Consider the following 15,501-nt stretch of genomic DNA (forward strand, 5'->3'; position numbering starts at 1 on the left):
GTTGAAATGAGTCACTCCCTGTGTCTTTGAGGTAAATGTGGTAGCGATTAAAAATTTGCTGTGAATCTTTTTCCTAATGTTCTAGGAACATACTTTTTATGTTTTTATAATTATACACTAACGTTCCGAGAGCAGAACGTTCTATTAAACTAATATCTTCTTCCACTTAAATACATGCATACATAGACACAGACACACACACACGTTTGTTTTTGTGAAAAGTAGGCGTAATGATTTTTATACTGTACAATCTGTATATTCTATGGCCCTACACCAACCCTACACCTAACCCTAACCCTCACAGAAAAACTCATTCTGTATGTTTTATAAGCGTTTTGAAAAATGGGGACATGGGTTGTGTCCTCATAAGTCACCCTCTCCTTGTAATACCTGTGTCATACCCATGTAATTATATAGAGTTGTGTCCTGATATGTCACAAAAACAAGAGCACACACACACACACACACACACACTCTCTCACATACATATAGCCTACATGTTCTTTTTGTCCTTTCTTTGTACTTTTTTTCACATCTCGAGATCTCCTCTCTGTTTACAGTTTTATCCTCTGCAAGTTGAGGGGATTTTGTTCATGTTCTGATATTTACTACCAATGTTTCTACCAAAGTTTCTCTTGCTTTACATGCGACATTGAAGCATGACTTATCCAAAAGCCATAAAAGCACTGACAGAGAAGAGAGGGGAAAGAGAAAGAGTGGGAAGAAAGTGATGGAGCGATTTCCAGATGTGTCTTCTTATCCGTCTCAGGTATGCAATTTCACTTCAGAAACATGTTTCTGTAAGATTCTAAATGACAGGTTTAAACTGCACTTTTTTTTTTTTTTTAAACATAACCCAAATCTTGTTTTGACACATAGTCAGTGTTTATTAGCTGTGAGGTCAACCAAGACTCTTTCATTGCAATTTGATTGTTAGTAGATCAGAAAAAAAGGCTCTTAAATGCCATTATTTTTGGCGACCAGTGGCAGATGGGGTGAGTGTTTGGAAAAACTTGTTTGAAAAGTCATTATTTATGTTCACTGCACCTTTATGTCTTACAATTCTAAGTAATATTTACATTCTCTGTATTCTTCAAAAAGACCAGGATCAAGAAAGTACACTTTGGGGTGGGCATTGGATGCCATACAAAAAAAAAAAAGCTAATATGCCAATTAATGTTTATATTATTATTTGTTGTTGTTGTTGTTAAAGGTTTCCACAAGATGGAGCCACCAATCCAAATGGTTCAAAAGGTTGTCATAGATACCATCCTTTCATAATTATGTTTACATCTGGCCACAAGAGTGAGCCAAGCACAGAGACATGAATCTAGAGATTTTGCTTTATATGTAGATTAAACATTTTGATACTGAGCATTTTACAACTTTGTACAGACACTTTTACAGACAGGTTCTTGCTTAAAAAAAAAAAAAAAAACTTATTTTTGGATCATTGTCAAATGTTGGCTATACATAACATTGTCAAGTTTTACACAGACATTTGAGTTCTACTGATATTTGCCAAAGACATTCTGAAATTTCTTTGTAACTTTTCACTCAAATTTATTCTGCTAATGTGTTTTGTAATAAAACAACTGTGAACTCAAATGAGGAAAACGCAAAACAGAAGGATTTTAGATGTTTTCTGTCTTTCGTCAATTATGAAATCATTGTGTAACAGTGTACGTATGTTGCATAGATTCAGGTTTTCTTAAATATGAAATATCACAAGTAAAGAATAACTAAGCTCTACACCAATCCTAATATGGACTGTAGCTCCCCGTGTATATTGCGATTCATTCATTAGGAATTCTGCAAAATTTCAACCTCACACCTCAGCTCGTTGTTGAATTAATCATCCACTCTTTGTGTATTGCTTATTCAGTGTTAAGGGGTGAGATCATAGAGACGCACTGGTGAACAGGAAAGATTGGTGCACTGATGGTTTGCCAGTTGCTCCTGCTGCTGAGAGCTGAGCTATAAAAGCCCTCTCCCCCTCAGCTGCAGCCCATTTCTTGCTCTGAAGTCTCACGGTGGGGAAAGCAGGGATGAAGCTACTCTTTGCAGCTGCTTTTGCACTCTTTGTGCTGTCTGCCTTTGACCATGCAGACTCCTCAGCTTATGACAAGATAGTTGCCCACAGTCGTATTAGAGCAAAGAAAGAAGGGTAAGATTTTATTTATTAATATTAAAATAAGAAAAGTTATAATGATATATAATTATGGATTGGATTGGTGGCTCCACCAATCCAAACAATATATATATATATATATATATATATATATATATATATATATATATATATATATATATATATATATATATATATATATATATTTAAAGCTATTATTATTATTCATATTACTTTTTATTTTCACTTTCTTTGTCCTCTTGCAACATAAGTAAACTGTAAAACTGTGAAAATGTATCTGATCTAATTTTTTTTTGGTGTAGCCAAAATGTTGTCAGGCTGATTGTCATATTGAATAATACTTCTGAAAATCCAATAAGAATGCAACAGTTTATTTAAAGTTATATATCCAGGCTGCCTTTATTTTATTATTATTATTTTTTAAGATTATTTAAAATTAATTTTTTAATTTTTATAATCTCAGTTTTAATTATTTTCATTTAGTTTTAACTTTATTAATTTTTTTTAATCTTTTATTTGAAATAGTATTTTTATTATTAGAATTTTCTAATATTTTTGTAAATGTACTCAGTGTATGCGTGTTTTATTATTTATTTATTATTATTATTATTTATTTTTATATAAAGACCTTAATAGGTATAATAACATTAATAATATATTAATTGTAGGTATATTTATGTAATGATATGTTTATTAAGGAAATAAGTAAATTGAAGTTAATTCTCTTAATTTTTCCTTTATTAGATCAAAGCTAAAGGTTATTGTCCCAGTTTTAAAGAAAAGCACAATGCTGCTATCACAAAAAAATAAATAAACTATTGTGTATCTGTTGCACTCTTCTGTCTTTGCTTTACTCATTTCATCCTGTCTTACCTTTACCTTTCTGCAGACCAAATATGTGTGCTCTCCAGCAAGTCATGGGGACAAAGAAGAAATACTTTAGCACTTGTCGTAATTGGTACCAAGGGGCCATCTGTGGAAAGAAAGCGTAAGTGGGATGTTTTATGATTTCCGGAGGCTCTCTCTGACAGTTCCTGGAAAGTTCCAGCTGCTCCAGTGGTCAAAGGTGAAAGGTCACTGTCCCAACTGTTAAGAGTTTGTAAAGATTTCCAACAGTTACATGCACATATGATTTCCTACTTAAGCTGAGCTCCAAATGCAGCTTAATAGTTGTGCTTCCTTTGCAAAAGACTTTGTAAAGTACAGAATTTGACAGCAACAGTAGATTTACAGTTTAATATTGCTGCCAAAACAAAGAAAAGATAGAAAAAGACCCACTCCACTGCTACTAACTAAATTCCATGTGGTACTACAGCAATCAGTCTTACAAACCACCAGAGAACTGCAGAACCTTAATTGGTGTAACATGGTGAGACCCACTGAAATTGTCAGGACATGCCATCAATGATTAAAGAAAGCAGTAGAGCTTGCCTGGAGTGCTTGGCTTGTGTTGAAACACCTTTCTTTAAATTTCTGTCCTAAGGCGCAAATACACAGCTGTCTACAAGGTGGAAATGTCAGCAGGCTCTTTTGTGTTTCAGGAAGCTCTTTGGAAAAACTTTGTGAGCTTTGTGAACAACAAAAATGATTGCAACATCTAGAGCAACAATATTTGGTAAGATGAGCATAAAGTCCTACTGTGAAGGCTCCAGTAATGATGTGGTGGTTTCTGAAGGCCAGCATGGTCAACCACAACCGTTGATTCATGTAGAGTTTGTTATAACTCCAGTTTCAACTACTTTTTCCATAATTGGAAAAGAGAGGAAACGGCAATTTAAAAGAGTTACCCAGGCCTTTCACTTGGGGCCAAATAGAACCAATGAGGTAACTTCCAGTGGTTTCAAATTTCCTTAGTTGCAAAGCCAGACTTGCCTGAGATATTCTGTAGAATTTCTGCTGCCTTTGCAGTTTTGGTTACTGGAAAGCCGGGAACTGTTTTGCTCTGAGTATTTTCTCTGCGCTCAGCAGACCATTACATAGTGGCAGTGTTGCCAAGTCTATGGTCTTCCCGTGGAATTGGGATACTTTAACACTGTTCACATGGGTTGTTTTTCATGTCCATGAATTGAAGTGACCCCAATAATGTGATATTTACCCCCTGAAATCCAATGCCAGGGAAAACACCAAAAAAAACATGTAATTTACCCCCCAGAATGCAATTGGTATAGTTTTGAGCTAGGTTTGAGTAGCAATTGGGCGGGTTTTATTGTGAAAATCTGGCAACCCTGCATAGCGGTCTGGCAATCTTTGTAAATATCTGGTTTGGTGTGCTTAGTTTACATAATTGAGATGGGTACGACTTATGTCTTAGATCTCTCCCAAAGATTGGGATGAAAAGCTATATCAATGATGGCTTTTCAAAGTGCAGATGAGGGAAGATTGAAGATTAATACCTTTTCAAGTGTCCATTTTCATTCAAGGCATGGGTTTTATGTTCTTCAAAGCTTATCTTTATAAATTTAGCTAGATATCTCTACCATCTGCTGGTTTTAACTCCATCCTAATGGTTTGAACATGTGCATAATCTTGTGGATCCTTTGAACTGGTGACTCACCAGGGAGAACTTCAGTGAAACTGGAAAATCTGACTTTCTCCCCAATGATTAATGCGGCTGTATTCCCCCAGAGTGTCTGGTCTACGGGAGTTTTGTTTTCCTCCTGTTCTTGGGAGTAATTCTTTAGAAGCTTATGTTTTGGTGAGATCTGACCTCATTGACAACCCTCAACTACCCTTTTACTGTTCTTCAATTCCATAGAAAACACAGAGCCCAGCCATGATCCAAAACTAATGCATCTGGATCCTCCATCCAGCGATCACATAGAGGACAACTTTGAAATACCCCATTAGTTTCTTACAGTCTCATGATTGCTCAATCTCAGAGACTTGTCAGTGTTCACTGCTCCACAGAATTCACCGCTGGATGAAATTTCTCATTCTGTGATTTGCAAGAAGTTTTAACTGCTTGGAATTCAGCAACTTGCATCACATGGAACTGTTTCGCTGGTGTGTAGATTTCCAAGTGCGGTAACCTACTAACCCTGACTAGTGTACATCTGTGAATCTCTACTGTAACTAGAGTGTGTTCAATATCAGCAGCTTTGAGAACTTCTCAGGGGATCGTAACTCTCAAGTGGTGTTTTCTCAGAGGACCTTATAAAAAACCTGTTTCTCATTAACAGCTATTTATTAACTCTACAACATGGCTGCTGTATATTTAGTATAACTAGCTTAGGTGAATTTTATTGAACCAATTATTCATATTAAGAGCCTGTTATGAAGCATATGAACTCACATCTGGCTGATTACTCACTAAAGGAAATGGAAAATAAATAAATGGTGCAATAATGATACATAAAAATGTCTGTTTATGGTGGTATTTAAAAAACCCTTCATTTACATTATGCTCCATAAAAAAAAATATTTTAATTTAAATGCTCATATATGTAGATTTATATTAAGACAGTTATGCATTTTGATTTATTTTTGAAATAAATGTTTTATTAAATATACTTTTGAACGTTATATATAAATGGCACTGCATCCATGTGATCCAATTTGTGCGGTCATGGAAATATATTTACAAGCTTGGTTTGGAGGTTTAAAGAGCTGCTTTCAATGAAAACAGAAAAACCATAGAACGCGACCTTCATTACTGGAAAACTGCTGATTCAACATTTCCTTCCATTGAACATTGTAACTTCCAAACCAATGTTTCACTGGGTTATAAATTTACTTTAAAGGCACCCTGGATCCAAAAACTACCCATCAGCCTTACCAAACCACCAAGTTGGTCTCAGCGCTTAGCTTCAGGGCACTTAACGTATTAATGCAATGCTGTGACAACATAATGGTAGTGGAATAATGCACAAACCTTGGGACCACATAGCATGTTTATGTACAAAGACAGTTAATGGTTACCATATGGACAGACTGTCTATCCAGGACCTAAACTGTGTTATCATTAAAACCAGGATAGCTTGAAATGACTAGTGAATGGCATCCAGGGGGAAAAATTAATTTGAGCCTGTACACTACTGGTATTGTATTTTTTCAAAGTGGTGCCATATGTCTTAGATTCAATACTTGCTTAACACATGTTCTTCCCTCTTTGTCCAGGACCGTGCTGTATGAGTGTTGCCCAGGTTACATGAAGCTGGAAGGCATGCATGGCTGTCCTGCAGGTTGGTCAGACATTGGAAAATCAATACATCTGGTTATGTTTCAATAAAATACAAATTCACAATGATTAGTATGCTAAATATGATTGCAACCTAGTGTTGGACAGAGAGTTCTAATGCTGTACTCTTGGAGCTAATCGTGCAGTTAATCTGTGTTTCATTTTTCTTGCAGTTGCTCCCATTGATAACGTTTATGGCACCCTCGGCCTGGTCAAAGCCACAACAACCCAGGACTACTCTGCTCTATCCAAGCTACAGGAGGAGATTGAAGGCCCTGGGTCATACACTTTCTTCGCCCCCAGTAATGATGCTTGGGAACTTCTCGTTCCGGTAACATCTCATTCCTTCTTTTCCACTCCAGCACATGCATGAAAATTGAGTAACTCCTTGACTTCATTGGTTTACTCTTTTTCCTATAGGAGATAAGAAATGCCCTGGTGAGCAATGTTAATATTGAGCTTTACAATGCTCTGCATTACCACATGGTCAACAAACGTCTCCTTACCAAAGACCTCAAGAACGGAATGACCGCCACCTCCATGTACAATGACTTGAACCTGCTCATCAATCATTACTCCAATGGGGTAAGTTGATTCTTTGAGAAATGGAGGTTACTTGTGTCTCCAGGAGGAACATATTTTACACATGGTTATTGTTCAGGTTGTCACAGTGAACTGTGCCAGGATCATTCACGGCAACCAGGTGGCCACCAACGGAGTGGTCCACGTCATTGACCGTGTCATCACGGCAGCTGGCAACACCATTCAGGATGTGATTGAAGTGGATGATGACCTGAGTACTTTGAGCGTAAGTTTTAAGGAAACTTTGAACCATGTAGTTCATGAACCGAACCTATTGACCATAAGTTGTTTATACTCCATTTATTTTCCAGACTGTGGCTATAGCATCTGGTTTGATTGAGAAGCTTGGTCAACCAGGACAGTTCACCCTGTTCGCCCCAACCAATGATGCTTTTGACAAGCTCGATAGAGAGGTTCTGGACAGGCTTATGGAAGACAAGGATTCCCTCCAAGGTAAACCACTAAGACGAAAAGCCCCATGCACTATTCTCAAACAGAGTGCTTTAAGTTACCGAAGGGAAACATTAAGACCCAAACTGATGGTAGACTTGGCACAAAGAAAGGCTTTATTCTTATTTAATGATACAAAGGTGCAGGAAATCAAGGGACTCGTGGTTCCCTCATGGCACATTTGTTGATCTGAGTCAACTGAGTGAGGCCGAGTGTTATTTCACCCCCTTTCAAACCAGATGGGCCCGCAGCACCCTGCGCTGTAGACCTGGAATTCTCAGACAGCTGGCAAACAGTGCCAAGGCCACACTTATGGGATTACTTTGAGATTTAGACAGGGTTACAGCTCCAAGGGTTAGATGACATCAAATCCGAAGGTTTTTGGCAGCAGAACTAAAGTTTATTGATACGTCTTACTGTATTTTCAAAATACTGTGGCTGATGTTTGCTTTGGAGTTCGGAAACATGAGCTTTCCCAATGTTCATGTAAAAAAATTACGTAATGCCCACTTTCATGAATATAAGGCTTGTCTAAAATACGCTAAGGGTTATATTTAATTCTTGAGTGAAAACTAAAATAAAACGTATATTATGGCCATCTGTTGTGCCAAGCGGAAAGATATTTGATCTGCTGCTAAATTTCATTGAGAGATGCCAGGGAAATGAAAAAGGAAAACTCTAAGCTTAACCTAGATACTGATGCCTGATACAATTAACTATTGACAGCATATAATAGCATCAAATTCAGCACACACACAAAGAAACCAATATGGTGAGACAACAGCCAGCTTAAACACATTTGACTCCAGTAGTTTGTGTTTTCCAGAGTGATGCAGAATACATATAACTGTTAAAGAAATATGTTCACTGTGAGGCCAAAGGAGATTTCTGAAAAGAGCATCAGCCTCGTCTTGTCAAAAACATATAGACAGGAATCAGCTGTTAGCTTTACAATCCAGTGAAAACTGGAGGCAATGTGATCTCTGCCCTCTTATTATTCCCTAGCCAGATTTTTGAGGTGAGATCAGAATGGTCCATTTGCAGTCAAATGGTTTGAAGCTGCTGAGAGACTCACTCAGAGAGGACCCAAAGGCTCCCAAGGATCCCTTATGGTTCCCTTTGGAAACGAACAGGAGATGCTGTGATTTACATGCTGCCTACAATCTATGTATTAAACCATATAATTTTAAAGACAGATTTTAAAGGTCGTAAAATTAAAATAGTAGTTTTGTGGCTTTAGGTGCATGTCGATTAGCTTTGAAGCTACTGTATCGATATGCTAGGGTACATCTAAATTAGCAGATATAGGCATTTCAAAATTTCATTTTCTTCCATGAAAACAAATTAGGAAGTTCATGACACAAGTAACACTTCACAGATTTGTATCCAATCAAAAGTGCAAAAGCAAGGATTTTTTATTTTTTTTATTTTTTTTAACATGCGCTACCTAAACTCTCTGGAACTGTGCTTGCCAAGTAATTTAATGCAAATTAATGTGAAGCAAATACCCTGTTAAATCAGTGCAAATTTGTCATTTAGCATGTTTTCATGATGCATTTTCAAACAGACTCATTCCCATTTGTCTTTTCTTGACCTGATATGATGTGACATCATAAAATAAAAATAAAAAATTAAGAAAATGAATGGAATTTTTTCCATGATTTCTTCATATCTCAAGTGGGAATCAGAGATGTGCTTGGATGACAGAGACTAATGTTTCTTTTCTTCCAGCTCTCTTCAACTACCATCTGTTGAACTCTGTTCAGTGCTCTGAGGCCATCATGGCCGGCATGTCTTATGAGACCCTGGAGGGCAGCAATATTGAGATTGGCTGCGATGGAGATAGTCTCACAGTCAACGGCATCAAGATGGTACTCAAGAAGGACATCGTCACCACCAATGGAGTCATCCACCTCATCGATCAAGTCCTCATGCCCGACTCTGGTTAGCTTAATCTCTCAGTTTCATTTACTAGTGATTACAGTTTTAACCCCCCCCCCCCCCCACACACAAACACAAAAAAGTGAGTACATAAATGTTTTCTGTTTAAATATTTTTTTGAAAATGCAGTTTATTCCTGTGTTACCAAAGCTATATTTTCAGCATCATATATCCAGGCTTCAGTGTCACGTAATACTTCAGAAAGCATTCTAATATGCTTTTTAAAGATTTCATTTTTTTCTTCTAAGCTAAACGGGTTATGGAGTTGGTTGGACAATCTCAGGGCACCTTCGGCGACATGTTGACAGAGCTGGGCTTGTCTGCAGCTATGAGACCCCAGGCTGAGTACACACTCCTGGCCCCACTTAACGTAGCCTTCAACGGTGAGCAAACATTTCTGAAAACATGTCAATCTCTCTCTCATTAATCTCCTTCTCCTTAAACTAACTTTTATAGTCTCCTTACCTTAACACAGCTGCTGGTGTCTTCTCTTTCATTGTCTGTTTTAATTCTACCTTAGCAAGACCGGTGTTCTTTCAATCGCTGATATGTCTTGCCTCGGTTAACCTCTGCGGTTTCATAACTATAACTTTGATTTCTCACGGGATAGCAGGTGTAAAAACAGATGATTCATTCAGTGCATGTGCATGGAAAATGGCCTCATCGGGCTTCCTGCACTGCAAAGATGGTGAAAGAAAGAGAAGACGAAAGCTTCTCTCATCCCACCTACCAGAGAGAAGGTTTTAGACCTCACAGAGGGCTAAGCTAGATCTTTCACCTCATCATCACATGTTTGTAGCTCATTTGTGGCTAATGACAGGTGAACACATTCATCACATTATATTTACAGGGTAAATTGTTCCTTTTATTAGGATGCACAAGGGGAAAGTGACAGTGCCTGGGGTTACAATAACTGAAAGTCTTGTCTTGTAATGCACATTCCACAAACTGCTCTCCCCGAAAGGCCGGCCAAGTTTTTACATGTTGCAGTTTGAAACATAATGTTTCTACGGCCACTTTGGTTACGTGAATGTTTTAATATGTAATAGGTTCCTTGGTCTTTCTAATCGTACTAAATCAGAGTCACATTGTGTCATGTTATTGGTTATACAAATGCAATTTTTAATATTATTTAAAAAAATGTGCCATGTTGGTAAACCTCAGTTGCAAATAATTGATCTTCTACAATTTAGACGAGGTGATGTCCATGGACCAGAGCATCCTGAGGGTCATTTTGGAAAACCACATCGTGAAGGATAAGATTGTGCTGAGTCAGCTGTACAATGGTCAGCGTCTGGAAACACTCGCAGGGAAATTTCTCAGAGTCTTCATTTACCGCACAGTAAGTGTTGTTTTATATGTCCTTTATCTTGATTTGCTTATTATTTGTAAAATCATAATTATATAATAATGATAATATATATATATATATATATATATATATATATAATATTATATTTATTATATTAAATGTTTATTAATGTTATTTATATAAATGTATTTTAAATATTTGTTTATTATTTAAAATATACTGTATAAAATACATAAAACAAATAGAAAATAGTAGTTTTTCCAATATACTACAATAAAACTACATTTAAAAGTTTCAACAAAAGTATATAAAACTTAATAAAAGTTCTGAAACAAATATTTTTATGTCCGTTTCTGTTCTTGCCCACTATTTTTGTCATGTTTATCTGGAATCTTACCCTTTTACCCTTTTTAAACATGATATTTTAACACATATTTATGACATGTTTCAAATGTTTTTTATGGGAACATTCGATACAGATTCATATAACTGAAATGACAGGTGTACAAATTCTTATTCTTTGGCCTTTAATTAAACTTGACATTTATTGACATCGTAAGTGCTAAGTAATATCTGGAATCGTTTCCATTAGTAATCTCAGAGGAAGTGAACTGTCTCATAATATTTTTTACTACAAAGGCTGTCTGCATTGAGAACGCCTGCTTGATCCGTGGAAGCAAAGAGGGAAGTAACGGTGCCCTCCATCTTATGAAGACCCTGATCATGCCGGCAGAGTCAAGCATGTACCAACTTCTGGTGAAAAACGGAGCCTTCAAGTAAGAAAAATTACATGTTTACACGGTCAAAGTGAAGATCTCTTTCTTGTTCCTGTCTTGACTGTATAATTTCATTGCTCCAGAATCTTTTTGTCCCTGATGGAGGCAGCTGATCTGACCGATCTGCTCAAACAGGAAGGAGATTTCACACTCTTTGCTCCCAGAGATGAGGCTTTTGCAGGGCTCAGTGACAGAGACTTGTCTCTTTTGAAGAGTGAGTCCTTTCATACATGTCATTTTCAAGGCACACCACATCTAGAATGACTGTTTAGCTGTGATCTATTCAGGATTAATGAGATTAAAGATGAAAGACTGAAGCTACAGGATGTGACAGCGTCTCTTCTCTGTGATCAGGTGACGTTAACGCCCTCAGAGCCATCCTGCTCTATCACTTCAGTAATGGCATCTTCATCGGTGGAGGCTTGGAGACTGGAGTCACTAACCTCCTAAAAACTCTCCAGGGCAGCAATCTGAAGGTGTTGTATGTAAGTATCCAGCACTCTGGCTGCCCAGCCTTGAAATTAATTTCCAGTCATAACATCTGTTATAGGGACACATGCAAGAACCTTCATCCAATTATATGATTCTGTTTTGTAATAAAAAATTTTAGGGTGGGAGTAAAATCTAAATATTTTTTGTAGAAAACCACTAATCTTGATTCAATATTTGATTCAATTTAAAGATAATTGATTTAGTTTTTAGTGCTACAGGGGTAACGAATCATTTTAAAAATAACCACACAATAGTGTTTTAACCTTAATATACAGTAACTTTACATGGTAAAGGTGACACAAAACATTTTTCTTTTTACTGTTTCTTTGATGAAAAAAAATGTCATTTTTATTAATACTGAAAACTGTGTAAAATAACCTAAATAATCAAAATTAGTTGTCAGTATATTATTTAATATGACTGAATATATTAGCTCACACCAATTAATATTCAGATCACATAGGTACAACTACTAAATATAACAAGATCCCATATTATCTCATTTTTACATTTGTAGGTTTTATTTCTAATCACGATTATTAAATGTTTTTGTTTGTTGTTGTATAGTCGTGTTAAATTAAGTTAAATACAATTATTAAATAAAATTATTAATAATTCTAATTATTAAAAATATGAAAAATAAACCACAGTGGTGGTTATAATTTTATTTAATTTTTTTTAAGACAAAGGAGGGCATGCAGGTCAACACTGTGAAAGTTCCTGATTCTGATCTAATGGCCACAAATGGAGTTATTCACGCTGTCAGAACTCTTCTGTACCCTGAGGGTGAGGATAATGAAATTATGCCTCTACTTTTGCAGTGGCTTTTTTTTTTTTTTTTTTTTTTTTTTTAAATCAAAACCATGTTTAAGAATTGTGTTCTGTTTTAAAGATACACCAGTTGGGAGCCAGGACCTCCATTCACTCCTGAGAAGGATCATCCGACACATCCACATTAAGGTATTGAATTGCAACATGCTCCTTCAAAACCAAGTCATAAGCATGAAGTAGTTCACATAAAGGCCCACTTTGGGGACGCAGTTGCCCTGAAGGTCTGCTCTGTGAAAGCGTTCAGACTCGATTTCACAGAGCAGATTTCTATGTAATCAAAATGTCTTTTTTTTAATGTAATTTTATTGACATGCTTTAAAATTGTAACAGACTGGATATATACATGTTTTTTTCTTTCCTTTGTAGTTTGTCTCTGGATACAGATATCACGAGATCCCTCTTACATTTAGGAGTATGTATATAATATTTGTTTTCATGTAAATGCAATCAGTTTCTGTTTTCTCAAAAATTCTCTTTTATTTCAATCTGACCTGATTATGATAACTTTTTTCCTTTTAGAACGAGTCATCACAGGTAACTGACACCAATGACACTCATTACTAACTACACGGCTAGATTATTATTAGCATGAAGACTTTTTGTTTAATGAGTAATGTGTTTCTTATATCTGCAGTTCAGGGAGAGCCCACCATCACCAAGGTGACACGGGTTGTTGAGGGCGATCCAAGAATTAAAAAGGTTACCAGAGTCATTGAAGGTATACATCATTTAACACACCCATGATATAAAGCTTTGTGTCTATATCTTTTGTGTGTGTGTGTGTGTGTGTGTGTGTGTGTGTAAGATGTTATCATGTAAATAATGTGTTAAATAATCTAATTTTATTGTGAGGGAAACATGCTGTGATCACTCTTTTCTTATTTTTTAGGAGGACACCACAGGAGAACCTAGATCAAGACCAGCCGCAGTGAGCACGTAGAAACAAGTGCTGAAGAGTATAGCAGATACGTCCTTCATTTACGTGCGCAGTGGTCCAGAACCTACCAGGTTGGAGTTGAGTTTAAAGACAAAAAAAACAAACAAACTCGTTACTGATCATTCCTGTTGCCCCAGAGATAATTGAGGATTTTGTTCAAGTACATTTGGTCCAAACAGGGATATGAAAATCTCCATATGTGGATGGAAATATTTTAAGCTTTCTCTCTTTTAAAGTGTGGTTTGAAAAATCACAGTTCCATGAATAAGTGATCATACTGTATGTGACGTGACACACAAAATCAGATTATTTTGTGTTACAATGATTCAGAAACATTCGAACAACTGTACATTACATGTGGAGTACCGGTACACTTGAGGTGTACTGTACAAACAAAAAAAGGAAGCGTTCATATGAAATGCCTGGTGTAGGGAACTGTTGCCTTAAACTAGTAACATGAATTTATTTTTCTGGGGTACAGTTTACCATTGCATGGACAATGATTTTATGGTGCTCATAATTAGATGGTGTAAAATCTAAAATAAAGATAGAAATTATGTTGCATAGTTTTGTTTTAGAATCTCAAATCGTTTTCATGTTTAGTTTTTTTTTTTTTCTGTTGGGATAGAGGATTGTTTTTCTCTAGTCTTTTGTGTGTGTCTGCAATTGTGTGTCCATTTTGCATTAACTGCGCACAAATGTGCTGAACAATGCATTCTTTGAAAACTCAAAGCTTTTTCTCAAAACTGAATTGTCATGTTTCCAGTCCAAATATATTTCAACATAAACGGGTTTTGGATCCTTTGCTTTTACTTTTCAATTTCCATAATAAACTCAACTTTTAGACATGGAGTTGTGTGTCAGTCATCATTTTATTTTTTATTTGTAAATAAAACATTTTTGAATGTTAACATTTTACAACATTTTTATGATTATACCTTTATAAGTATTGAAACGCTATCTTTGTAAGCTAATAGTTACTAAGGTAAAAAAAAAAAATCTCACAAATGTAAGATGCAGGTTAAAGAGCCAGTGCAGGAGACAGTGTGTTTTTAATTGTAAAGGCAAGTTTGTTTTATTTTCATTGCCAAAGAATGAAGATCAGAAGAACCAATGGCTAAAATTAATTTTTACCACAATACCAGAGCAGTACAACAAATCCCTTTTGTTGTGTCACAACATTTCACTGATGACTGCTTTTCTAATCTCGGCGAGTACAAGGCGGGAATTTCAAAGCGTTTGGCCATAAAAGAGGGTTCATTACCAACTTTATTTGGACCAACAAGCATTATATAGTTATGTGTTTGTTTTCTCCCGAGCGTCTTATCAGTATGTGTGCTGTCTGCAGCCTTTGTCTGCGCTGATCGTCATGTACAAACACGTCATTAAAATGAAGTGTAACTCCGTGAATACTCAACGAAGAGACATGAGAGAGATATCTGTAGAAAGCTTGACATGTCTACTTTAAACAAGTGCTGCCGAAAAGTAATCCATATGAAAACAACGCGATGTCCGTTTTTCACGTCTCCCTTCATTATATCTACTGTGAAGCGCGCAGCTTGAATACACCCACACAGAAGAAAAAGCAGCGAGACTGTTCAAGTTTTTTTTCTGCTGTTTGCTTTGCGATGAGAGGAATAAGACATAATTCACCCCAAAAAGATGCTAACGCATTGTTTACCGTGAAGGTGTGTGCGGAACAACCAATCAAAACTGACTATGTCAGTTGACCAATCAGAACACAGTATGCTACTGAAAGGTGGGGTTTAAGGAAACTGAATCTTTTGAACAGCTTCGCGCGAACCGTTTGGGGATCTCTGAGAATTGAGGTAATTTTAAAATGATATTTTG

At 36.3% G+C, this 15,501-nt stretch overlaps 1 protein-coding gene across 1 annotated transcript; it reads left to right on the forward strand.

Moving 5' to 3' along the window:
- The first annotated feature begins 1,999 nt into the window (after nt 1-1,999).
- On the forward strand, nt 2,000-14,502 carry postnb (periostin, osteoblast specific factor b). The gene is made up of 19 exons (XM_052617289.1): nt 2,000-2,167; nt 3,042-3,140; nt 6,269-6,333; nt 6,503-6,660; nt 6,750-6,914; nt 6,991-7,137; nt 7,223-7,364; nt 9,093-9,305; nt 9,551-9,685; nt 10,496-10,644; nt 11,254-11,390; nt 11,474-11,604; nt 11,745-11,875; nt 12,566-12,668; nt 12,775-12,842; nt 13,080-13,125; nt 13,233-13,247; nt 13,348-13,431; nt 13,603-14,502. Exons 1-19 carry the CDS (start codon nt 2,049-2,051, stop codon nt 13,623-13,625), a joined length of 2,130 nt encoding a protein of 709 aa, XP_052473249.1. The 5' UTR covers nt 2,000-2,048; the 3' UTR covers nt 13,626-14,502.
- The last annotated feature ends 999 nt before the right edge of the window (nt 14,503-15,501 follow it).

Source organism: Carassius gibelio, chromosome A15 (genome assembly GCF_023724105.1).
Source record: "Carassius gibelio isolate Cgi1373 ecotype wild population from Czech Republic chromosome A15, carGib1.2-hapl.c, whole genome shotgun sequence".
Taxonomy (NCBI): Eukaryota; Metazoa; Chordata; class Actinopteri; order Cypriniformes; family Cyprinidae; genus Carassius; species Carassius gibelio.